We start from the raw sequence: 24935 nt of genomic DNA on the forward strand, positions 1-24935 counted from the left end.
AAATTAGAAAGCACACAACTGTACCAAAAATAAAAGTATTATAGGAATTTGTTCTGGACCTGAGAATAATTTATTATTACCTGAATTTAAAACTTCAAGGTTGTTTGCTTCCTAAAGGATTCTTAGAATATTRAATTTGAGTATCAACAAGACACCTTTCATTGGTAATGTCTGGAATGAACACTTAGAAATACACATGCATAAAAATGCTTACAGTCAAAAAGCAAAACAAGCAGCTTCCCAACAAAGATATGAAACACTTCTGATCTTTTCAAACCATGGTCAAAATAATTTTATATTCAATATTGATTTGAAATGAAGAGTAGTAAGAATACAACAGCACTGATGATTTGGTTTTTAAAAAAGGCCCATTAATGTGCTATTTTAATTACAAAATTTTACTTTAAATTTTGATGTCATGGCTTGCAAACAGAAGTTTTTCCGTCTTTCTGCATATGCAAAAAAAAACCCCACACATAGCAAACTGCATGTAGAGGCCTAGTACTAAATCTAGTATCTTGCCTGAAGATTTGGTAGGACTATGAGTACTGAAGGAAGTAAGGGATTTGGAAAACCCCACGCATTCCATGGAGAACACTACTACCTGATGTGGGCTAGGCATTGGGAAGTGCCTACCTGTCAAAGAGAGAAAACATACTGTATTTGTAAAATGGGAATATATTCCAGTTATGAGAGAACTGGAAAGCTTTAAAATAAACATAAAATCTAGGCTGTAGTACCAGAAAACTCTAAGATCATCTTAACTACCTCACATCAACAGCTGTGCTACTTGGAAACCTCATTTCAATAGCGTTCCCCTCTGCTTCACTATTCTCTTCTACACAGTATCTACACCATTAATTTCAGATCCTTGTTTTTTCTTACTGAACATTAACAACTTAAAATAATTAAGCTTCCAGCAGTCACATAATTTTCTTAAAAAACTCAGAAGACAAATATGGGTATAACAAGAGAACTTACCAGTTTTTGTCTTTAATTGCTGCTGTCCTCTGCTGGGTGTATGAGCACCTCCTCCAAAGATAGCAGACCACATTTTGTTGTTAAGTGGATGAGCCATAATTCTATACAACTCATTGCTAGAATGTGTTGCAAGGCCATGGATGAACAGACTGAGATAGACTGCAGTTAGAATTTCACAAAGTAGAACCGTGAGACCTGGCTGGGCCTCCTCACCAGCAGAATTCAAGAGACGTATTAGAGCCGTCATTCCTGTTCGTATAAAATAAATACATTCTTTAAGAAAGCATATATATGAGTGCATGAACATATTTCAGATTATGATGGGGTATTTGGTCTGGCAACCTATGTTATTTATAGTTTCCAGTGTAGAAAAATTCCAAGTTCTAGACAAAATTGGAAACTCCAGGAGAAAGARATGTGCTCTTCGTTTTTAACAATTCATTAGTTGTTCAGCTTCATGGTTTGGACTAAAGTTTAAAGAAATGTGCAACACTTTTTTAAATTATTGGAAGTACAGTATAAGCCTGTAAGTTTAAAATCTATTATCTCCCTTTACAGAGGTAAAACCAGTCAAAAATCATGGGCATCAACTTGCACTACACTTTGTCTGGCAAGTGTTCTTTCACCCAAGTACTAAGCATTTTCTAGTGGTTTTATGTTCACAGAAAGGTTGTAGTCTCACAGGTGGCTTCAACTGTGACACTGTGCACACAAGTGAAAATGCACATAGTGGTGGCCAAAGAATTCTGCTTTTCGTCATGCTCTCAAACTTGCACATACAGCRTGTGAATCTATCAAAAAATAGAGAAATCAGCTTAAGGAGATGTTACTCACAAGAACAWCTGCAAACAATTCCTTGCCCCATTAATCAGAAATTTAACTGTGTGACTAATTAAATGAAAAGAAAACAGATGACAAACAAGTTTCTCTCCAAAATCTGTAGATTCAGGGACAATGTTTGGCAGAAAATTAAAAATGGCACAACATCACGCAAAGACTGCTTAAGACTCTCCAAAAAGATTTAAAGGCAAATTTTCTCATTTAAAAAACCAATCTCACAATAAGCATATTTCTTGGTTACGCCTACATTAAAGTTAGTGCTGTAAACAGAAGCTCATACGTAGATATATTACATTGCTAACACTGCCTCTAATGTGGYTCCTACTGCGTGCTTCACCAGGATAGATCTCAGTATACTTTAAGTAGTACCTGAAATCTGACATGAGTTTTAGCGCTATAGAAAAAATAATTCATTTAAAATGTCTCATATTTAATAGTTTCAAGTTAGTTCAAAAGTTGTCCATAAGGTAAAATAATTCTAAATTGGAGCACAAACTAGGACAGCTTTCCCAGTCCTTCAGAGGAGTAAGGAAGCAAAATACTGGTGCTCCAGGAGGAGCAAATAGAGCACAGGACGTGACTTTACCTTACTTCCTGTTTAGGTGCTCTTTACTAGATCCAGCATTAGTGAAAGTTAAAATTTTAACTAGTTATATTTTTTAGTAACAGAAAGCAATATAAACCAACTTGACTTAGTGAATAATCAGAAGCACTAAGTTAGAGGTTCTGAAAAAAACCCACATTTTAATCAAAGAACTCAATTTTACCACACAGCTTCTACAAATACTACTAGAAAGTTCACAGCATAGCTACATGCTCTTACAGTGGATCCAGATAACTCAGTTTTCCTACAGAGGAAAGAAACAAATCAACTCCAGATACCTGGCCACTGAGCAGGKGATGTGTTGGGAGTCACTGTTTCTTCTAAGCTTGTTGCTCTTAAAGAATGACGCTGAGTTAACAGGACTGTCTGATACACTGTCCCAGTGAACTGATTTGCTTGAAATGAGCTGTGAAACAGAAAAGTGGGAAATTRTATTTATTTTWAAAATTATTTTTACCACTGTTCAAGTGATAGCCCTTTCTGGATGTAGGCAGGTGTGAGCACTGCCTTCTGGTGCCCTATTATCATCACTGTAATGAGACAGTTTTCTAAAAACTACATTTCACAGACTTTACCTGTAGCTGTGGCCATCACAGAGGCATTGGTAGATGCAAGCAGAGAGCGATGCTGCTAAGGTATGCATTACATATATCTGTAAGACAAAGTATAATAGCATGTTTTTCACCCAAAGTGGGCTGTGGTTGGTATCACAGCCTTTCAGTCTACATACAGATTTGTAACAGTAAAATAAGCATTGAACATGGAAGGTATGAGTACTCATGAATTTATAAATTCTTAAAAAAAAGGTGGCTTTGTRTCAGATAAATCAGTTCTCTTTGCAATGAAAAGGATTCAGGAAAACCCACTCAACACACCACCACAATCACACATCAGCTCTATTTGAAATGTTTTCAGTTAATAAACAGCAACATATTAAGCCTGTGTACAACTGTTCTAAGTAATTACATCCTAAAACAGTAACAGTATGCTGACTCAGAATATAAAGACCTTATTTCAGAATGAAAACTATGATGCAGTTTAGTTTTTGACCAATTCTYGCGCAGCTCTCGGACGCAAACGCAATTCATTCAGTATCACACTGATCTACTAAYACTTTTAACATAGCTGATACTTTTTTCCTAATGTATCACAAGACATAGGTAAAAAGCTACAGAAGCTGTTGATCAAAAAGGTTCCTTTAAAACAAAACTTGTTTAATAATTCATTTGTTTGTTCCCTCCAAAACARGGCTAACTAGGAACGGAGCAATCTTGTTAATGTTCTCTAGAAATCCTTAGTAAAAGCAGACCTAACACATACAGAACTTCAGGAAATACTTATTTCCAGTCAAAGGTTAAATACAGGAGAAATCTTCCAGAAACTGTTTTTAAAATCTACAGTCATTACTATATGAATAGATACACTGTTTCACAAAGAAGTATGGGTTTACTAYACTTTGCTAACAATCAGTTTTTTCACTTCAACATTCAATTTTACTTAAGTATAAGAAAGCAGAGTTTGCCATTAACATAACAGAAATAATGATCATATTGTCATAAAGATGAATGATACCGATRATGTAGTACAACGTGTTTTCCAGAATAATGTCCTTTTGGATAAATATCCAGTTCTGATATAAGTTAACCTGCTTCAGCTTAAAGCTCAATAGCTTAACAGTAAGTAATGATCAGTGGACATTTCTTTTAGCTCAAGTACTACAGAAAATGTTTACGTTTCACAGTTTTATTGTTTGTCACAGATAGGCAAAGCACAAAGTCTTCATGCTGTCAGAAAAGAATTTGTGACTTCAGAAAACTAGACAATGACAACAACAACACAAATGTAAAAAAAATACATACCTTGCTGTTCTGAGAATCTGGATGAGGTGGCGAATCAAGGTTTATTATAGCATGTAATATGTCATGAGTTAAATTGCCAAGATGTAGCAATGGATTAGCCACCACTGTTTTGGCACTAGCTGTGCAAGCAAATAGGAGAGGTATGGAACTTTGCTCTGGTGGAGGGCTGGAAGGTATCTGGASTGACTGCTCCTAAAAACAAGAAACACACAAACAAAGAAATAGTGCATATTCTTTAAGGGAACATAAGAATTTTCAAAAGAGAGAAAAGGATTCTAAAAAATASTATCAAAATTACACAATGTACAGAAAACATAACCAATGTTTTCTAATCAGTTAAAAACCAATTTAGATTAATCACAAAACAGGCATATGCTACAGTAGGAAAACCTTAAAAATATTACAAAACACTTTCAAATAAATCTACAAACCTGAAGCAGAGAAAACATAATCTAAGTTCCCCCACATACCTGCTGAGATTCTTGCAATAGCAGAATTAATTCCATTCTGACAGATGCCAACCCTCCACCATGTGAGCCATGAAGTATACAGTAACTGAGGAACATTCTTAGGAGAGACTGGTACTTCAGAAGCCACTGACGTCTTTTYTGAAAGTCTTCTTTCTGTAGCATAGTTTTTTGCTGGTCAGCTAATTCTTCAGTGTTTTCATGTAATGTAGCTTCCTCTGGCATCCCTCTTATTCCTGACTGTATCTCTTCTGCTTCAACACCATAATCACAGGTCTTCTGAAGAGCTACCACCTCTCTTTCAAGCCACTGGTAAAGCTGATACCGCAATTTCCCACCATCTACTTCATAGCCAGTGGACAGCGTACGAAGTTCCACAGTAAGAATTTTCAGGCACGCCCTAAACTTCAACTGTGCTGAAATGATATCTTCTGATGGGTTTAGAATATCTTTGTCATCAACTACACTAAAAGATTCTGTGTAGCTAGAGCTTGTTTCATTTAATTTTTCAGTTTTCTTCAGAGGTTTTAGCTCTTTCATCACCAGGGAAGAATCTTCACTGTCATCATTTTCATCACTGTCTAACTGCAGATGCAACTGTTCCTCTTGGAATAGAGCACTTGGCTGGCTCCAATCAAAGGAAAGAGTGGAACTTGAATGTTTTCCTGATGAACAATCTGAAGATGAACCTAGACCATTGAATATTGGCTGTGACCAATCAATGCTGGAAGCTTGATCTTTTGTTTCAAACTCTTTAACTGGAGAATATGGTGAGAAATCTTTACTAGTATCCATTAAACTGGGGGATTTAGAGAGTGATTTTGACCTCTTGACAACTTTGGGCATCTTTGATAACACTTCTAAGGCCAACATAGGACAACCAGCTTTTAGATGAGCATATGCAGTGGTGAAAAACAGCCGTCTTTCACCTAGGTTGATTTTGTCAGCTAATCCGTTTTCTACTGTTAGGCAAATGTGTGTGGAAGATGTATCAGAAGACCGAAAATGACGTCTTAGCAAGAGAGGATGTGTTCTTAAGTAGTTATAGAAGTTAAACACTGCAGGGTTGCAATTTGATGAGCCATCTCCTTCACCTGAAAAGATATTACAGTATGAGAAAAATACACCACTCCGTATGAAATAACTGATTCTGAAAAGTCCTAAGTTAATCAGAAAGCTATTAGGTCTTAATAATATCTATTCTATTGTCTACTTTATACATTCATTTTACTGTTTACTTCACTGYACCCTCCTTTTCAACCTCCTCTGCACCTTTATCATTTGTATAACTTGGAGGGGTGGACATTGCCAAACCAGCTAAAAAGGGAAGCTTGAGTGGGACAGCAGGCAAGACTTTTTGAATTAAAACAGCTGCCATTTCTTTTCCTTATAGTCAGGCCAGTTTTACTACAGTCGAAGATGACCACTGAAAACACGACCTTTAGGAAATAACACAGYTGATTCCTAGAAGGTCTATAAAGCCAGCAAGTGAACATAGAAATGAATTGCTCCAGGAGACTTAAGTGCTGTTTCAGCCAGCACACAAGCCTCCATGTATAATGGTAAGTATCAAATTTTTCTGTTGGCAGTTAATTATTTTAGTTAATKGTTTTTACCAAGGACTAAAAGCTACAAAACAGCATGTCTTCCAGATTATCCTAGGTAACTGGGCAATCAGAAATTTCTTCTCAGGCTGTGATGAAGTCAAATTAATTTAAGAAGTGAATTTGTCTCTTCAACTTTAAAGTTATGCTGGAAAAACAGGTGCATTACTGCAGGGTCATTCCCTTGTCCTGATACTGAAAGYCTTAAGGGGTAATTCAAGGGATACAGGATACAGTACAGTCAACCATGTTTACTAACAATGTAGCACTAACAATGGTGAGGAACTGTGTGGTACCTGGTCTTTTTCAGATGACACTTKAAGAAACTTTGCCTTAAATGAACAAACAGCTATAAACAACCTAACAAGCAAAATAATTATACTCTTACCTCCTTCGTCTTGCACAGAATGTTTAATCAAAGTGTCAAGAGCCTTGCTATAATCTTCCAAAATCCAGTATGCCATACTTCGTAGAAAAGGGTCACTCTCTTTTCCAGTAGACACACTTCCCAAAACTCTCTTTTGCAGTACAGACTTGTAAGTACTAGATACTTCAAACTCTGATTCATAAAGTCTTGCTATTACAAGAGCCAATTGAATGTCATGCAGTTTTTCAAGGCAGACCTAATTGAAAATAATTATATTCAAATGACCAAACTTTGTAATTTCTTCTCTGTTTGAAATTATTACAGGGCAGGAAGTGACATAAATCTGTTCAGATTAAAGTAAGTAGGTCTATCAAATACGTAAAAAGTAAGAAGGAACTTATGCAGAACAGGTGTAGCTAACTATTACATGCAAGATCTGATTTGCATTTCTTCTGTTTAGATATGTCATAACAATCGATCTTTGAAATCCACCAGCTTCAACAGATCATTGCCAATGTGCACATGCTACCTCCCACCTTTTGAATCTGGTTTAGTTACAAAGCTTTAGAGAACAAATCCRTCATTATCAAAAAGAAGAATTCCTCACAATTTTGCAATTCAAACAGACCTAGGAAATAACTTTYGTTTGCTTTGGTTTTTGTACAGGATTCTAGGGCTAATCCAGATCACTGCCAAAACATCAGGTCTGAAACTCCCTCACTCAAAACAATGCTGTCTTCATACAGAACTGTGTAGACAATCTGAAAGGAACCTAATGGTAAGTAGGCCTCTTATTATTTGAGCAGAGAAATGAAACAGTGACATTTTAATATCACTAATATGACAACTAAAAAGGAATCGAAATATAAAGATGAAGGGTTTGTATTTGTCATTATCTTAGGATGGGAAAGAAGAGCACAAACTGAAAGGGGTCATACTAATGCAACATACAAATCACATTTAGTGTATTTGTACATTTGGAACAGTGTAACAATCTTAAACATAAAAAAAATATTACCTCCACTGCATCTTTTAAGTGTCCTGCCAACAAGAAAAATGCTGCAGAATGTTCAAAACGCTGTTTGCCAAGCAAAGAAAAAGCATTCTTTAATGCTGCTTTACGCCATCTGTCCTCAGTAAAGTTGTTTCCAAAAAACTGTGTCATTTTAGTATCTTTTTGGGACCTGCATATCAAACATAATTGATAAAAATGTTTCATGTTTTATTAGATGAACTAGTTCTTCATTTCATCATGTGTCAGTATAATTTTACACAGGATATGTAAACATTAGGAAATGCAGAGTCTCTCACCACACTGGGAGTAGAGAAGCTACAGTTTGAAAATAGCAGAAATTTGGGTAAATACAAAACATAATGGTATTTTCAATAACCTGCTACAAATACAGAAAATTTCATTTTTCTTAAGGTGAGTTCTTAATAGTAAGTGACAATGCAAACCAGTTTTCAAAAAGTTTGCAACAGTGAGCACTGTATTATGAAACATCAGATAGACTAATTCAGTCCCCTGAACTTAAGGTAAATCTTATAATAGGAAACACTTTTCTAAAAGATGCTACACTGCTMATCTTCAAAAGTAAATCAGAATTAAGCAGTAATTGAAATTACAGCAGATTTGAGAGTAAAACTTGCAGCATCTACCTTCAGAAGCAGAAACTAAATTCCTTCAGTAAATACAAGAAGATTGTAAACTACTCACTTAATGTAATAACTAGCTTAGAAATAAAATCTCAGCTTTTAACTGGAATATTTGTGCTTCTTTTGGATTACCATTACATTCAACGTTTTTCCCCAAAATTAGACTAGATAGGGTGAAATTCCATGTAAGAGCTTGAATACCTGTATAATCCCCAGATAACAGCCTTCTTTTTCATTGCCAGGTAAAAAATGGCAGCGTCAAGTGGATCGTTGTTTCTCTGGAAAGCTGCTTTAGCCACCTGTGAAGACAGACCAAAAGCAAAAAAAAGGCACAATTTACATTAATCTTAAATGGGCTGCTTCTTGCTTCTGGCACCCCATACCCCATAGTGCTCTGAAGCTCTCATTAATACAGGATCCTTCCTCTCATTATCAGTCTGATGTAAGAATATGCAAAGATACAACAACCACTCAGATATCATTTAGATAATGCTCTTCCAGTTCCAGAATATCAAWTTTTTTGCAGATCAAATGGTAATCCCTGTATCTGAAATCAGTATCTAAAATCATAACAAAATTAATTTACTAGTTGCTTTGGTTATCAAAGGACAGATTTAGTCTTGAAAAACAGGCTTGGACCAGTCACAACAGGAGAAAAATGATTTATAGGTTACTTTTGGAGGTTGAAAAGGAAACAGGGTTAAAATGGCAGCAAGAATAGTCCAAGACCCATATAACAGATGGCTAAATTCAGTCCCAGAATACCTGGAATTTTTTTAATGCAAGGAAGTCAAGTTTCATAAAGTGATGATTAATTACTGAAGATTTAAAAATAAAAGTAGAGACATGCATTTTACCACTTTGTGCTTTGTAGTCAAAGTATCTTGTGCATGTCATTTTCTAGCTCAACACACTTGGCTTTTCCAAGAGCTTAAAACAAGTGATAATGAGGTTATGTTTATTGCCACATCTCTGTTGATTGCAGTATTTAATATAAAAAACCCAACAAACAAAAAAAAACCCATGAGGCCAAAACAAAACAGTAGGTTTGTTTATCATTACAGTTCATTTGCAAGACAGGTGTACATATAATATTTAAGTTGTTTCCTGACAGGTGTCAAAGAACAACCAGTTCCCATAACTTGTTTCTCAATTTTGGTATGAAAAACAACTATATGGTCCATCTGTTTCTTGAGCATCCACAATAAGTATTGCACAATAGTACCTTTAGGATGCGGTATGTACTTCAAAAAATGTACTGCAATTTGAAATCTATAGTACTAAAAAAAAAAAATTAGTTTATTACAAAAGTTCATGTTCATAACAAAAAAAACATAGCATGAAACACTCAGACAAACTTATATATAAAAATTTAAAACTACATAAATAGAAGGTAAACACTGGATAATAGCTTTTTGAAAAGATTTTGCTACCATTTTTTTTTTTTTTTTTTTTTTTTTTTTTTTTTTTTTTTTTTTTTTTTTTTTTTTTTTTTTTTTTTTTTTTTTTTTAGAATGCTACATTTACCTTTTCTATGCATTTCCGCAGGCTGTGGATATTTCGAACCCACCATCCTACACCCATAGCTCTGAGCTCTGACCATGTTGGATCTCCCTTCTGCACTGCAGGGAGCATACTCAGGAGTTCTTCTTCCGCTACAGAATGAAATGCCCAGGCAAAATGACTAGTAGATAAGCCTACATAATAAACATTTAAAAAAAAAAGGAAAATTCATAAAACATTCATTAATAAAATAATCCAGAATCTGAGGACAAAGAGATGGGAAAGAGAGCAGGGAAGAAGATCAAACTGTTTGGTTTTGATTTTTTAGTGTACCGCTGATAACACAACCGAAATTTAAGAGTATTTGTTAGGACTGCATTATCAAATATTAAAGAAAATCATACAGCTAGAAACAATTTTTCATCTACAAACTCCATTTGCAAAGAACAGGGTTCTCTAGGAAGCTCAAATATATGGATAGTAAGASCAATGTACTGACTAAATTTTTCCAGGTCTTGAAAGGTCAGTTCACTATTCTGACTTGGATTAGAAAATGCACAAGTTTCAGATAATCAGAGTACAAAACACATTTGAGGATAGAGATACAAAAGAAAACTTGAAATTAAAAATTATCAAAAGGAAGACAGTAATTACTAAGCAGCAACATAGCCAGCTATGGATAATTGCAACTCTAGTGAGGGGTCAGATGCTTCTTCGTAGAAAGGCACTTCCTCATGTGCCCCAGAGGCATCTTACTCTCACCAGCTCCTCAGCACACCAGAAGCAGAAATATCTCAACTAAAATTACTGYATCAGAAAGCTAACTCTGCAATATTCTGCTGTGGCAGTCCTGGGAAATTCCAACCTCTGATTCAGCTGAGGGGTGGCAAGGCATGCGATTGAAAATGCCACCAACAATCATGATGGCTAAAGGAGCAATGACAGTCAGTCCCTTAGATCTGATTATGATTAATAAAATCCATCTCATTCTACAATCTACAATATCAGGATGAAACTAATCAAATTTAAAAAAAAAAAAACCTATTTGAAAAAAATGATTATATAATTACAGTAAGCATTGATTGTATAGTAACAGCAAGCATTAAAAGTTTGAGTTGTAGTTTTTCTTTTTTCCAAATATGTTCCAAACCTCTATGTAAATATGTACTGTTTTCAACTGCATTATTCCTGTAGAAGTTTATTGGAACAACATGGTACTAGAAAGCCATTTAATTTGGGAAAATGGAAAAACACACCTCCCCAGCTAAAAGTTCCACACTTCAGTTCCAAGACCTCTACCAAAAATACATCACAATATTTTCTGCTCTAGCATTTACTCATATYGGACAATATTTTCTTTAAAAAAACCCAACAAATTACCTCACTGATTCTGCAGAAACATGTCAAGAGTACATCAGCCACATGTACGGCCACATCACTAAAACTCAACTCATCTACGAAAACACATCTATTACCTTGGTGAAGCAGCTGAGCTCGATGCACAGGAGGAAGCGCAGTTGTCAGAAATGTGTGAAGACGAACAGCCAATAAAAATTTTAAACCACACTCATCAAGAGTTTCTCCACCTGGAAAGAAGTATTTTCACACACACTTTACAGAAATTACACAAAGTCGCTACTGTGTCTCCTACTAGAAGAAATATAATTTTGGGCCTACACACACTTTAAATTTGAAAATATGATAGCTTAATTCATAATTCTTCCCTTCAAGAATAGAGAAAGAAGAAAATTTCAAATATAAAAAGTTTTATAGTTATTTCTTCTCCTCAATGCAAGAAGCAGAGAAAGTGTTATATATAAAATGCCCAAACAAAATGATTTCTCAATTTCTCTACATAGTACAACTACTTGTCATAAAAAAAGCTGTCAATTTAAAAGCAAATTAAAAATAATTATGCGATGTGGACTTAATGGACTCTCAGTGGCATTACCAGGTGGCAAAAGAAAATTTGATTTTTATGCGAACATAAGGTCTTGAAACTCYAGTTAAAGAGTAATTACTGTGATGGCACAGTTATAGTATGAAATGAAAATATTCCAAAATAGGAAGAAGTCCCAGAAAAGGTTGTAAACGTAGCACACTTAACTTGGAAGACACAACTTACCCTGACTTCTGTCTCTGCTTTCTCCAATGTCAGTACTGGTAGTAGCAATTGTATCTGCCAAGGCCATCAATGACATTTGCTCYATCCTCGTCAGACCTGGCAAGCTTGAATGCAGCAAGTGACCAGAAAGAACTTGAGCATGYTCTGGTCCAAAGTAAGTTGGGCTGTACTGAGAAAGATCAATGACTTTTGGTTTTGAATTGTCTTCATCTGATTCAAATGTGACAAGGTCATCTGTACTTATAACAGTATTTTGAAAGAGATTTTCATAACTGTCATTGGGCATATCCTTTTCATTTTGAGTATTTTGATTGTTGGATTTCTCTGAACAGGAATAAGATACATCATCATCCGCAGCAAGCAGAGCATACAAAGGCAATGGTGGAACAGAGTCTATTTCAACGTARTCTGTAGTCTCTGTTTTGCTGAACGTTTTGGGATCTCTTGCAGTACTTCCACTAGCACTGATCGTCAGAGATCTGAGCCTCTTGTCATGATTAGGCTCCGACTCATTTACAGCAACAACTTCTCCAGCAATGCACTTCACCAAATGGGACAGAATGGCCTTTGCTCTGCGCACTTTACCAAGATCCATGAGTTCCAGCAGTTGATATGGATGGTACTGAGGTAAAGTTGGAGATAATGTATGAGCTGCTTCAAAAAGACCAGAATCTTCCATGTCCATAGAGAGATCACTGGCAGATCTTTTCCCACTAAGCTTCTGTGCAAGGCTGGTCATAGATCTAGTCAAGGTTCTCTTTGGTGGATGCAGACCTGAGGCAGCTGACTGGCTTTGTTTMATTAAGCTAGTTATGCATGGCACACTTCCACTGTAGGAATCTGTACTAACCAGTTCCTGCTTAGAAGGAGACTGCCACTGGGAATAAACATGCATTTCGCAATCCATTCCAACTACAAGAATGCCATCACGCACCCAAGACAAGGATACAGGAAAAGGGGGTGACCCCTCTACAGATGAAACCAAGTCAACACAACGCAACAAAACAAACCCAGAAAGGGTTGCAGCYTTAGGACTTCCACTAGGGGAGACTGCTACAATCTCATTACCATTTTGTTCTTGCCTTTTTCCAGACAGCTGACCAAACATATAAAGTTTTGATCCAATTCCCACTGTCAGAATATGTGAACCATCCTCCCTAGACATCCAATCTAAGTGTACCAAGTGCTTAGTGTTCGGTGTAATATTCCCACCATGAGAAAGAGAAGTGTCTTGCTGGTTACATGCCACTAAATTGTTATCAGCATTAACACCAGAGTCTAACATTGTGCCTATCTCACCTAAATTAATTGTCTGCTCTAAAATCCAAGAAGAACCCCCCGTAGATTCACATTCAAAAATACTAACGTGCATCACAAAATCTTGAGAAAGATGACTGTTTTTAGATGCTACCTGCTTGTATGCTATTGCTAATCTGTTTGTGTGCGCACAGCTGACTTCAGTTGGCCTCCCAGGAACATTAATAGCACTGCTATTAGGAAGTCCATCCTCAATCAGTAATGGCCATTCTTCCCAGACATACTTAATATCACTCTGTGTGCTATTTTCTGGCATGGAAGAAACTGATGATTCAGTGACAACTCTGCATCTCCAAAATCGAACTTTTCCATCAGAGCAGGAAGTAGCCAGCAGATAAGGTGCACGACAAACAGGATATATGGAAGAAGAACTAAGATGTCCTAAAATGAAGTAAAATATACGTTTACTGGGGGAAATATTAGCAGGCAAAACTAGCAACATTTTTATTTAGCTGCCATTCTATTACTCCTAATATAAATAAGTATTAGTGCTTCCTCACAAAGAGGCCATTATGACAACATGACAAAAATACCATTAAACCATTTGACCCTTTGATTGCTTTTTGGGCTCTAGAGGGCAATCAAATTATATTATTTTAACATGAATATTAACATATGTTCTCTCCAATCAAACAAACATTTCTCGATTGAAAAATTTCAAACTCTCTATTTTGAAAGACTACTGATGATAACCTTAAAATTTAACTACAGAGCCTACAAAAAATGTCATGACTGCAATACAAAATTGGTGCTTCTGTTATTCTATTTATTGCAAGACTGTGGAATACAGTAAATATTATACCTTAAATAAGAGCTTTATTTTAGTATTAGTTTCAAGATTGAGATATTAAGTCAAGGAAACATGTTTTAGCAAACCTTTTGGATTCACCAATACATACCTAATTCTAACAACAAATCCAAAACTTACTTTGTTTCCATTTTTAAGATCAAAGTCAGAAAGGCAAGGATTCCTTATTTTAGTCTTTTTAAAAAGGTCACAAACCTGCTGATGGCTTTACACTTATTATCTCTACTCCTTCTGGCATATCCAGCTCTTGACTATACACCATTTTGGAAGACAGAGTAAGTCTGCTGGTGCTCTGAAGGTTTGCTTTACAGGCTCGGTACTTTTGAGTGAAAGGTGATTGGATCTTCTCTGGATCTGGTGAAGAATATAATTCTTCCGTGTGTGTTGCTTCTTCAGATGGATTTGAACCTATATTTTCATCTGAAAAAACATTTGCATTTTTAATTTTAAAAAGCCAGTGATTYCTTTTAATGTAAGAAGTAATTTTACTCACCTTCGTAGTCCAAAAAACATAAGCAAAACACGATTTACAATTTTACTTTCATTTTGATGAAATGTATTCTCACATTCAGATTCAAAGAGAAATGCTAGGACATCTCTGAATACTTTTGAGATTCTAGAATTGTTGAGAAATTATAAAATAATCAAAGTATAACCAAAAAGACCAAAATTGCAGTCAAAGAGGTATGTATGTGGATATGCACTGAAAATAAGCTTTCAGTATACTTTTCAGAACACCTCCAACTTGGGAATTAAATTAAGACCTCCATGCCTTAGCTTACAAATTCGTGAATGTTACTCTCAAGAGAAATTTTATTAAAAGCTTTGTTTTATTCCTTAAAATATAGGCTCTCAGAGAATATGTAAGAAAAATTCCTCACTTTTTAAAATAAAACTCAATGGTTGAAGTATAAAATTGATGGAAATGGAACATGAAAATTTCTAACAGATTTGTTGAAAAGCCTTATCAGTAATGTCCTCATTCCATGAGCACATCAGAAAATTTGGATCTTTATTATTCTCATTACCTTATAAACTAATTACTATAATACTTCCTTCTCTCATTTGAAAGCAACAGTAAGAAATACTAATTTAGTTTAATTGACAGAAAGRTGCATTATAACAGATTTCTCTGGTAAGTGGGGAATATCAAATTTATGTTTTCATAAAATCTTTAAATGTTAACACAAAACTATTGAAGTCATATTGCCTTTCTTTTAAATTTTATTGTTTTAGAGGTAGTCTGGTAATTTAAAAGAAAACCAGCAGATTTCAGAACATCAAATTCTAAACAATTGCAATGGTATCACTGATGCTYAGTTGCTTCAGACTATAGTCTAATTTAAAACTTACATGCAATACAAAAAATTGCAGAATAAAAACTTCCAAAAAGCAAAACACCTTAAATGTTAGATTCTCTTAAAACCAGTTAAGCATATCTTCCCTTAGAATGCACAAAAAATACCAAAATCCGGTCTCTGGGCTCAGGCTGAACTCAAGACTTTCACCAATCTGAAGATTAGGTAATCAAGAAAAAAATGGTTGTGATAAAAATCTTGTAATCAACTGCACATTCTTTTCAAAAGAATGAAATACAATTTTAGATTACACTGAACAGCAGATATTCACTGTTCAGTGAAAAGATGAAGGCTTTTTAAAAAGAAAACTACAAGAAAAAGCGCTTACCTATTGAGACAGGAACTGACTTCAAATGCAAATGCCACATGTGTAGCAATGAACGATTTTGAGTATACTCTATCACTATTAAGTAGAATTTTTCAGAGAATCCATTCTGCTGGTTTCCTGGTGAGATTGAGAACAGCAATATATTAAGAGGTATTCACCTGAAAGTAGAGCTAAATTTTGCTGGCTAGCAAGTAATCACATTCAGCTACTAATACTGAAATGCAATGGTCTGACTATATTTAACTTTTACATTACTTTTCTCAGTTTCTATCACAACCAAAAACCACAACTACAGGTACACTCATGTAAGAACTGTCAATACTGTCTTTCAGAGATGGCAACATATTTGCCTGACCTTGCTATGTTTAAAGTTAAATCCCAGAATGTAAAGCATACTCTGGAGATATAATGTTTCTTGCTGCAGTTTTACACAAACAGGAAACAAATCTTGTTATCAACAAGCGCCCATTTCTGGACCCAGGTATTCTCTTCCTATCAAAGTCAACCCATTAGGAACAAGAAGGAATAATTAATTTAGTGATCCTCTTTCCTCCAGGATTTCTCAAACCCTTCAGGTGTGTGTATACATAAATTATTATCAGGAATAAGCTCTATTTGTCCGGTGCTTTTCATATTGCAGTACTTATGGTACCATAGAAAAATGTAATTTGTTCTTTTAGAAAACAACATAATTAGCTTCATGCATTATTAAAGAGGAAAGAAGGCTTTAAAATACTAGTAAATACTTGCAAATTAGAATGCATACAAGYGATACAGTCCTAATTTAACAGTTTTTCAAAGGGTCCATTTAGTCCAATTCCTTACATGGATGGCATGCACAGTTGTCTAAGTTAAAATACTTTCCATATTTCTTTTAAAATTCTTTCTCTATATCATGTACAAGATGTAAATATACAATTGTGCAATAAAGTAACACCTTTTTTTTTTTCTATTCTGTTTCTAATTTTCAACATCCCTTTCGTGTTTTTTGAACTATACTTGGAGGGCTTGGATTATCTCCACTACTCCAACTCTCACTCTCAGGCAGAAATAGCCATTTCCCAAATAATCACTATGTATATCCAGTTCAGGTAATATTTCCTAGGCCCCTTTGACTTTTCCACAACTCCGCTTCCTTTCATTCAGGACTCCATTTAGTACTGCAGATGACCTGGTATCACAAATTTACTCTGATCCTTTTCCCCCCGCACTCTATTTCATTGGAACAGAACAATGTGACAGCTATATAACAGAATAGAGCCACTCTACCAAGGAAAACTAATAATTTATTCCAGAACAATTCAGATCTGTCCCAAGAACCTACAAATGCACACCCTACTCACAGTTTTACAGTGAGGAAGAATTGTTTGGTCTTGCCATTTATTATACCATGCAAGGCTTGAGAAGCAGAATTTACCTGATGTAAAGGATGAGCATCCACCATGAAAGGTGGAAACTTTTGTCTATGCCATACCCTATTACTACAGGCTTCACATTTAGAATCCTTTTCCCTTCAAGTACGGGACTGCTTAATGCAATGGGTATCTTGTGATTTAAACTACTTGATCTAAAATTTGGTTGCACACAACCCAAAGAAAGTGAAACACCCCTGAGCTTGATTACACTAAATATTCTTCTGAAGGTCTCAAATTAAGGTATTTGACATTAATATAAAAGCCATTTAGCAAGTTTGTTTTCTTCTGTGGAATGCAAAATAAACCACGGTCATCAATGTTCTATGAAAAAGAATTCTTTACCAGAGTCTGATAAATTGTTCTTCTTTGAAGGCATTTCCTTCTCCTGGTTATTCAAAATGAAGTCTTCTTGAAAAACATGGAATAACTGTGTTTTCCGGCCATGCTAAGAAAAGAAAAACATACAAGAAGTGARCATCATGGCTTATATTCTCAAGATTGCTCTCTAACATGTGTGTTTTTAATTTGATAAGTTAAACACATCAACAGAAGACATCTCAAGAAAATGCATATGCATTATACATTCTTTTCATTTACAGGTACTGTGAAACAAGTACAAGTATGTTAAAAACACTCCTTAAGTACCTCAAATTTACCTGATGGAGAGCTACAGATATCACCGTTATGATTAACACTTTTAAAAAAGCTAATTATCGCATAAAATGAGCATAGCAAAAGATCTTACAAGTTCTGTGATGGCATCCAATTCAATGATACATCCTGGGCGAGCTGTAGATTGCTGACTTATGATGTTAAAAACTTCACCGACATATTTCTGTTTAGAAAGAATCAGGGGAGTGGTCTTGTTAACTCCTGTGCATTTCTGTGGCACAGACTGCTAGACAGGTACAACATCACAATGTCAATGTTAAGTAAATCATTAAATATACACTAGTGGTGATTCAGAAAGAACAGCATTCTCTGTTTTATGAAGATTTGGTTTTGATGGCTGAACAGTGACAAGAATATCTGGAAAGCCCCACATGCAGCCATTTATTGTCCTCGCCTCAAAAAATGCATTATTGTCCTAACTTCTAAGGATGGCAATGCACCCACATAGCTACTATTCCTTGAAATCCAAGCACTTCTCAGATATCACAATCAAGCATTGGCCTGTCTCAATATGCAGAGTCTGACATTAAATGAAATACAGAATGGCTAAAAAAACCTTTACCCAAATCTGTTTTCACAAGCAGAATCATCTATGAACTCCTCAGAAACCAGCTTAGTCAGCCACCAACAATTCTGAGCCTAGTGCAACTGAATGAAGTTGTAACACATTAAAATTTGAGATGGTTTTTCACTTACAGAAATTTCTGGATTGGAGAGCTCACACAGAAGTTTCTTAGCATCTATTACAGCTTGATATAATCTTAAATGCTGTCCATCACTAGCCACAAAGCAGGCACTTGGAGAATTACAGTATGCACCTGAAAAGCAGTAAGGTAGAAAGCGCACAAATATTCAAGCACCACATTGCTTCCTTTTTTTTTTTTTGACAAGAGGAAATTTTGAAGTTATGATGGAAAACAATTTAGTATAGCAAAAAAAATCTYGTTAACTTCCATTCACATGCAAGAAGTACAAAGTTTAATGCTGTGCATAGCAACAAAATCAAAGTATATGAAAGGATATAAGAAACCCTTTTGCAAACTAGAGCTAAATCTTCCTCAGCATTTAAATCTTCAGCATGCTCTGCAGTATGCTCTAATATCTAAGAACTTTACTGCACAAGCTCCTAAAATATCAAATACATAAAAGAAGAGAGAAGAACACAACAATGCTTCRTACAGAAATAAAGAATTCCCACTAGCAGCTTGAAAATTTGGGAAATAAAGGACTCCTGCTTAACATTTTTTCCAGTTTCTTCAAGTATATCAGTATTATCTATTTAAGAGTATTATTCTACAACACTTCACAAATCAGGAAATGAAACTCACCAAGGCAATAGCTGGGTATAAGTGTGGGCAGCCATGCAACATTAGAAAAAGCTGAAACATGAAGAGAATTGATCCGAGCAAGTTCAGAAACTCCACCAGAAAAGGACAAAGGCCCAACAGGATCTACTCTCCAAAGAATAAGTTCACTGTAAACAGCGTTCGGATCCTGGGATGTCACATTTGCATTGCCTCTATTCTGAGGTCTTACTGGTGACTCCTGTGACTTCAAAGAATCATTTGCCTGTAGTGTTTTCTCAACATCTGGTGAAATTAGAGCATTGTGATGTGAGGTTGTAAGCAGCAGTGGTAATACTGAGTGGCAAGCCAATTCATTAAGATGAAAACGGTGTCCACAGTATCGGGATTTATGTGAAATACTGAGTACAGTTGAAAAAGCAGATTCTTCAGCAAAACTCACTAGCCACTGGTTCAGTGACCCATCTGCATGTTTGGAAATCATCATAACATTAGGTGTAAAGATACTCAGTTTTAAACTGTTGGTTGATTTACTGTGTCCAGAAGAGATAAGCATGGATGAAGATCGCGTAAGGCCAGGAGGCTTTTGTTTGCCTTGTTGAATAGCTAAGTCAACATTTTTGGTACAAGCATACATCACTATACTTCTGCAAAGAGAGTTTGCATCACCCGTTGGAAATGCAACTGGAATTCTTGAGACAAATGACACCTGGAATTTTAAAAATGGAAGAATAAATATTAGGGTTCCCATYGTATTTCTCACTGAATAGCAACATATAATGCAGGAAGTGTAAAGTACCTGCACCTGACGAAACATGCCAGGCTGGTATTCATCTAGCCAGTCCACATGCCATACCAGCAGGGAGCCATCCATAGGATGTATACTGAAGAGCATGTCAGCATTTTTGTTCCATTCAGAAAGCAGAACTTCAATTTCATGATCAATAATAGCAGAGGATAAAGGAAGAAGGCTTGAATATGGAGCAGCTTTCTCATCACCCAGTTCCTTCTTTTCTTGGTTTCCTTTCTGTTCATCTCCTTTTTCATCAGCCTCTGGAATACAGAGATACACATACACACATACATAATATTCAAAATCAGAAGTATAAATGGAAGTGTTACTCAGGCATTGGAGCTCATTTCAGGCCTTTTATAAGCCACTCAYATGAGAGCTAATTTAAAAGAACAAAACTCATAACCATAAATMCCCTAATGGAGCTCAATGTCTAACAAACCAAAATAGTTTATATTGCACCTTAATTTGAAACATTTTTCTTTTCCCCAACTCTATACAAATTTTTGAATGCATAGACAGAACAAAGATAATAATAYCCAGAATGCATATATTTAAATTATTAACTGTCTTATGTTACAGAATAAAGCTACTTAAATTAGGCGTACATTAATATCTAAAAAATGAAAGTTAATTCTAAGGTTGCTCTTGCTTCCTTAAYATTAAAGTAACACTTCCATGCAAAAGTCTCCAGTTGAGCCTAATTAAATAATAGTTTTCAGCATATATAACTCAAAATTTCTGGAACAACYGTAAAAAGAGAAATCAGAGTTTCTAGATACATTTTTTTAAAGCCACTTAGATACTTTCAGCGTAAAGGAAGAAAATGCACTGAAAAGCTACTGTAATCTGTCTGCATCCATGCACGTCAAATTGCCCATCTCTTGCTTCACCTGGGGGAATATTACTTTATAAATTACTTTATAAACTGGAAGCCATTTCTCTATATGACACATGCCTATATGACTTTTACCTTCTTCTGATTTGCCATCCATTTGATTAGAATCCTCAGTATTAGTCTCAGGAGAATGATGTTCAAAACTCCTTTTAAGTTGTTGCAAAAACACTTCCATAGATAAGGTAAAATGAAGTTCTTTGTTGTTTAGCCAGTGCACAACAAAAGGTCCACTTTTTTCTTCATTTTCACCAAGACTCAGAGAYGTGATAGAGGGGAGTAGAGGAATATCTGCCAGAAAAAGATATTGACATTTTTGAGAACTAAGTAGTTTGGCCAAAAATTAATTATAGAGAAATGTTTTTTAAGCAGAAACCCCACAATGAAATAAAATAAATCTAAGTGTATTGCCACCTGCCATTCCTTGCACCAACATCATGTGCTTTCAGTATTAAATTGCTTGACCATCACCACAAGACTTGCTCCACACAGAGATTCTTGGTATACTCATATTAGGATTACAGTAGCATCCTGCAAYGTTTTATCTCCTTCATGCAATACTGTTCATACGGGTTAATTTAACTTAGTTTTTGCTACTACAGCTCAGTATGAACCGAATAATTTATGCATAATTTCCCAATATTTAGTCCACAGTAGATGCTGCAGTAGATATACACTGAAATCAAAGACCATTGGTTTGTACTAGGAAAAACTAATAGAGAGACCAGACAATGCCCTTTGGGACACCACCACAAAACCCCAGGGCTTCAGGTTCAGATAGACACTGTTAATTCATATTGCTGTTTGAAGGTATTTAGTGTTCCATGTTGCTGTGAGAAACAAAGCAATAATCACAAAGTATGTGACAGAAGCAAGGATCAGACCACTGCAGAGTAACATAAATTAAGCGTGCCTAAAAAGCAGATAGGTGATTTACTGCAATTTTGTCAAATGAGTGATCCGGCAATGTGTTAAAATCTCAAACAGCATGTAACTCCCACCTAGAAGTCTCCATGTATAGTACCATCTCCTCCTGCTCCCTATTTATGCAGCATTACTTAAATCACAATCACTCTTCCCAGAAAACTTCTTTGGATTCAGTAACTTTTTCTGAAATTGCCTAGAGACAATTTTGTCCTAGCAACCACTGCTTATTCCTTTCACTGAATTCCACCCAGGCTGAACACCAGTAAAAGTAAAATCATACTTTAAAAGCAGGTTTCAAGGATTTTAGTTTCATATTATAATTATTCTTATACAAATATGTATGACAGCATTATTCTTCAAAACCTGAAATGAATGAGAGAAAAAGCTGGTTTTGCTTTAGTTTTTATGAAGTACTTAAAAATGTTGTAGTAACAGCAAATTTTCAAGTAAGATATCACAAACCAACTTGCTTTAAATCAAATTAAAGGAAATACAATTAGGTTTTTGGATTAAATTTAGTTTTAAAAGGGCAAACAAAAATACCTACCTAGGCAATTTGATTAGACTAAGGTACTTAAGGATTTTGCTGTCAGGGAGAACATATATTTCTTCAAATAGAATCTTAAAAAGTGAAAGTTACTTCAGAAATTCTACACTAAAGAACAACCTGTTATCCTCCAATTGACTGAGTTAAAGACCAAGCAACCCAAAAGACATCATTAAAAGAGCTCGTGATTCATGCAAGATAACATAAAAAGAAGACAAGATTATGAAGACCAAAGTTTTAGGTACCTAGGAAAATGTTTTTCTAATATTTTTCAAAATTATTTTTATCCTCATTCTGTGGTAGAGTTAATTTTCTGCACAAGTGGCTATTGTGGGGCTGTGTTTAGGATTTGTGCTGAACAGAGAGTTGACAACACAGAGATGTTTTTGTTATTGCTGAGTATGGCTCACACAGAGCCAAGGACTTTTCTGCTTTTGGCTCTACCTCACGAGCAAGAAAGTTGAGATGCCTGGGAGGCTGGGAYGAGACACAGCTGGGACAGGTGACCCCAACTGACCAAAGGGACACTTCAGACCATCACAGTCAGTAGATAAAGTGGGGGGAAGGAGAAGGAAGGGGGAGGACATTTGGAGTGATGGCATTTCCAAGTCATCGTTAGGTGTGATAGGCGCTGCTCTCCTGGAAATGCTGAACACTTGCCTGCCTGTGGGAAGTAGTGATCTAATTCCTTGTTTTGCTTAGCAATGTGCACAGCTATTGATTTCCAAATTCAACTGTTTTTATCTCAACCCRAAAGTTTTCTGGCTTATACCCTCCTGATTTTCTCCACAGTCCTGTCAGTGTGAGAGTGAGAAAGCAACTGCCTGGGGCTTGGTTGATGGGCTAGGGTTAAACCATGACATCAGCTGTTGTGCATAAAAATAAGAAATGCATTAAGAGTAGATTAAAAAAAAATCATGGTGAAATATTATGTGCTACCCACAAGAAAAGGTTAGCTAGCCTCATTGTGCAAACTGAAGAGGAAAAAATACAGAGGAAGACAACTGAGAAGCTTTCAAGCAATTTTTTCATGTGACACTGGGTAGTAACATGTAATGATTTTTCCTGTCGACATAGGATAGCACTGATGGTACAGCACAAAACTGCAAGAAATTCCCCTCTGGYAGGATGGATGTGATTCTAGTCCGTCTGTTAAAATATGAACTCAAATGCTGAAGACTAATCGAGAAGGAAGTGTTTACAGCTCTGCTTAGCACTGCAATTTTAAGGGAAACCACTTGTTCTTTGCAATCATACCAAAGACTGTACAGCTACAAATATGTACCAATCATGAATGTCCTTAGCTGAAAATTAGCCTTTCAAACCAGGTTCAGTAGGAACAGAAACAAATAGTATAATACAATGATTCATTATTTTAAGAGAATAGTTTGTTGATTAAGTCTAGACACACAAAACCACATCAGAACCCTAATCCAAGGCCATTTAATACTACATTTCTATTCCGTTTTTCACTGAGCAGACATGCGCTTCATTTTCAGCATACACAGAAATCATAAAAAGAAGTAGGTACAGAGAGGTTTTCTCAACCCCTATCAACATGTTGTTCCAGTGCAAGACAGTATCAGAGTTTATGGAATGCAGGGTGACAGCATGTTTTGTTTGGTTCAGAGACTGAAGTACAGGAATGTGTGGTTATTTCAGCACTTAGTGTCAGCTACTGACTTTAAGAAGCTTACAAATTTCTTATTTTATCAGTGTGTTCCCAGACACAAATCACAGTAAATTTTGACTCCAGTTACAAATACTTAGTTCTATTAAAAAAGGAACAAAATAAAGGACAGGATTACTGAAGAAAAAATTTATTAAAATAATTTCATTACCGTAGAAAGTCCCTTCATGCACAAAAAACTCAGCAATTTTGCATGCTCATATAAATACTGTAAAAAAACATCTACTAAGCTTCCAGAGAGAACACATACCTAACAGAAATTGGAATCTACTTCATAGAAAGGATTAAATTTCTTACCTGTGGCTGGATTGATACTGGCAGCAATATGGAAGTGGCAAAGGGCATTTGCATGAGGAGGAATGTTCCTGTGAGCTTCATGAGGATCTCGCTGATGTGGAGCATATCCAGTATGTGCTACAACAGCACCAGACCTCCTCCTCCCACGTCTGAAGTGCCTCAGGTTTAACTGCATGAAGAACAAGGTGTCATTTAAAATCCTTTCAAAAAAAAAAAGCAGATTTCATCTGTAAGTGGTTTTCTAGACATCAGTGAATGATATTTTTCAGTTTAAAAGCTACTGTAAAGCAKCAGTGGAGCGTCTTGCAAAATTGTTTGGGTTGAGTTTGCAGTACAGAGAAACTAGCGCAYTTAGATTTATTTATGAAGGTACATAAAACACCTTCGCGTAGTAACTTCATACTTCAGTGCACAGACAATGTTCATATGGCTTTTATACTTACACAGAAATACTACTGTTTCATAAACATATGCCATGCTCATTCCAAACTCTAAAAAAAGCAGCAAATCTGAGTTTCAGACTGAAAAATTGGATCCATACTTTGCATCTAATTAGGTCAGCACTTCAACACCCCTCA

The 24935-nt window shown here is 35.7% G+C and overlaps 1 protein-coding gene across 5 annotated transcripts in view; it reads right to left on the minus strand.

The window, feature by feature from the left end:
- The window catches only part of DMXL1 (Dmx like 1), a 74160-nt gene that overhangs the window by 27302 nt on the left and 21923 nt on the right, over nt 1-24935 (minus strand). For 3 of the 5 annotated variants that reach the window (XM_057372195.1, XM_057372204.1, XM_057372221.1), the window contains 20 exons: nt 24358-24526; nt 20975-21187; nt 20008-20261; nt 19233-19917; nt 18601-18722; nt 17978-18067; nt 17575-17677; nt 15818-15934; nt 14327-14551; nt 12007-13704; nt 11357-11467; nt 9906-10075; nt 8580-8677; nt 7741-7906; nt 6744-6978; nt 4755-5845; nt 4285-4476; nt 3001-3077; nt 2704-2831; nt 982-1230 (listed from right to left, as the gene is read on the minus strand). In XM_057372195.1, the coding sequence (XP_057228178.1) occupies nt 982-1230; nt 2704-2831; nt 3001-3077; nt 4285-4476; nt 4755-5845; nt 6744-6978; nt 7741-7906; nt 8580-8677; nt 9906-10075; nt 11357-11467; nt 12007-13704; nt 14327-14551; nt 15818-15934; nt 17575-17677; nt 17978-18067; nt 18601-18722; nt 19233-19917; nt 20008-20261; nt 20975-21187; nt 24358-24526 (6193 nt within the window). Of the gene's footprint in view, nt 1-522; nt 637-981; nt 1231-2703; nt 2832-3000; nt 3078-4284; nt 4477-4754; nt 5846-6743; nt 6979-7740; nt 7907-8579; nt 8678-9905; nt 10076-11356; nt 11468-12006; nt 13705-14326; nt 14552-15817; nt 15935-17574; nt 17678-17977; nt 18068-18600; nt 18723-19232; nt 19918-20007; nt 20262-20974; nt 21188-24357; nt 24558-24935 lie in introns of all 5 variants that reach the window. The other 2 variants (XM_057372229.1, XM_057372211.1) reach the window with 2 other exon arrangements.

Source organism: Malurus melanocephalus, unplaced genomic scaffold (genome assembly GCF_030028575.1).
Source record: "Malurus melanocephalus ecotype Western Australia unplaced genomic scaffold, MMel_1.1 scaffold_7, whole genome shotgun sequence".
NCBI lineage: Eukaryota > Metazoa > Chordata > Aves > Passeriformes > Maluridae > Malurus > Malurus melanocephalus.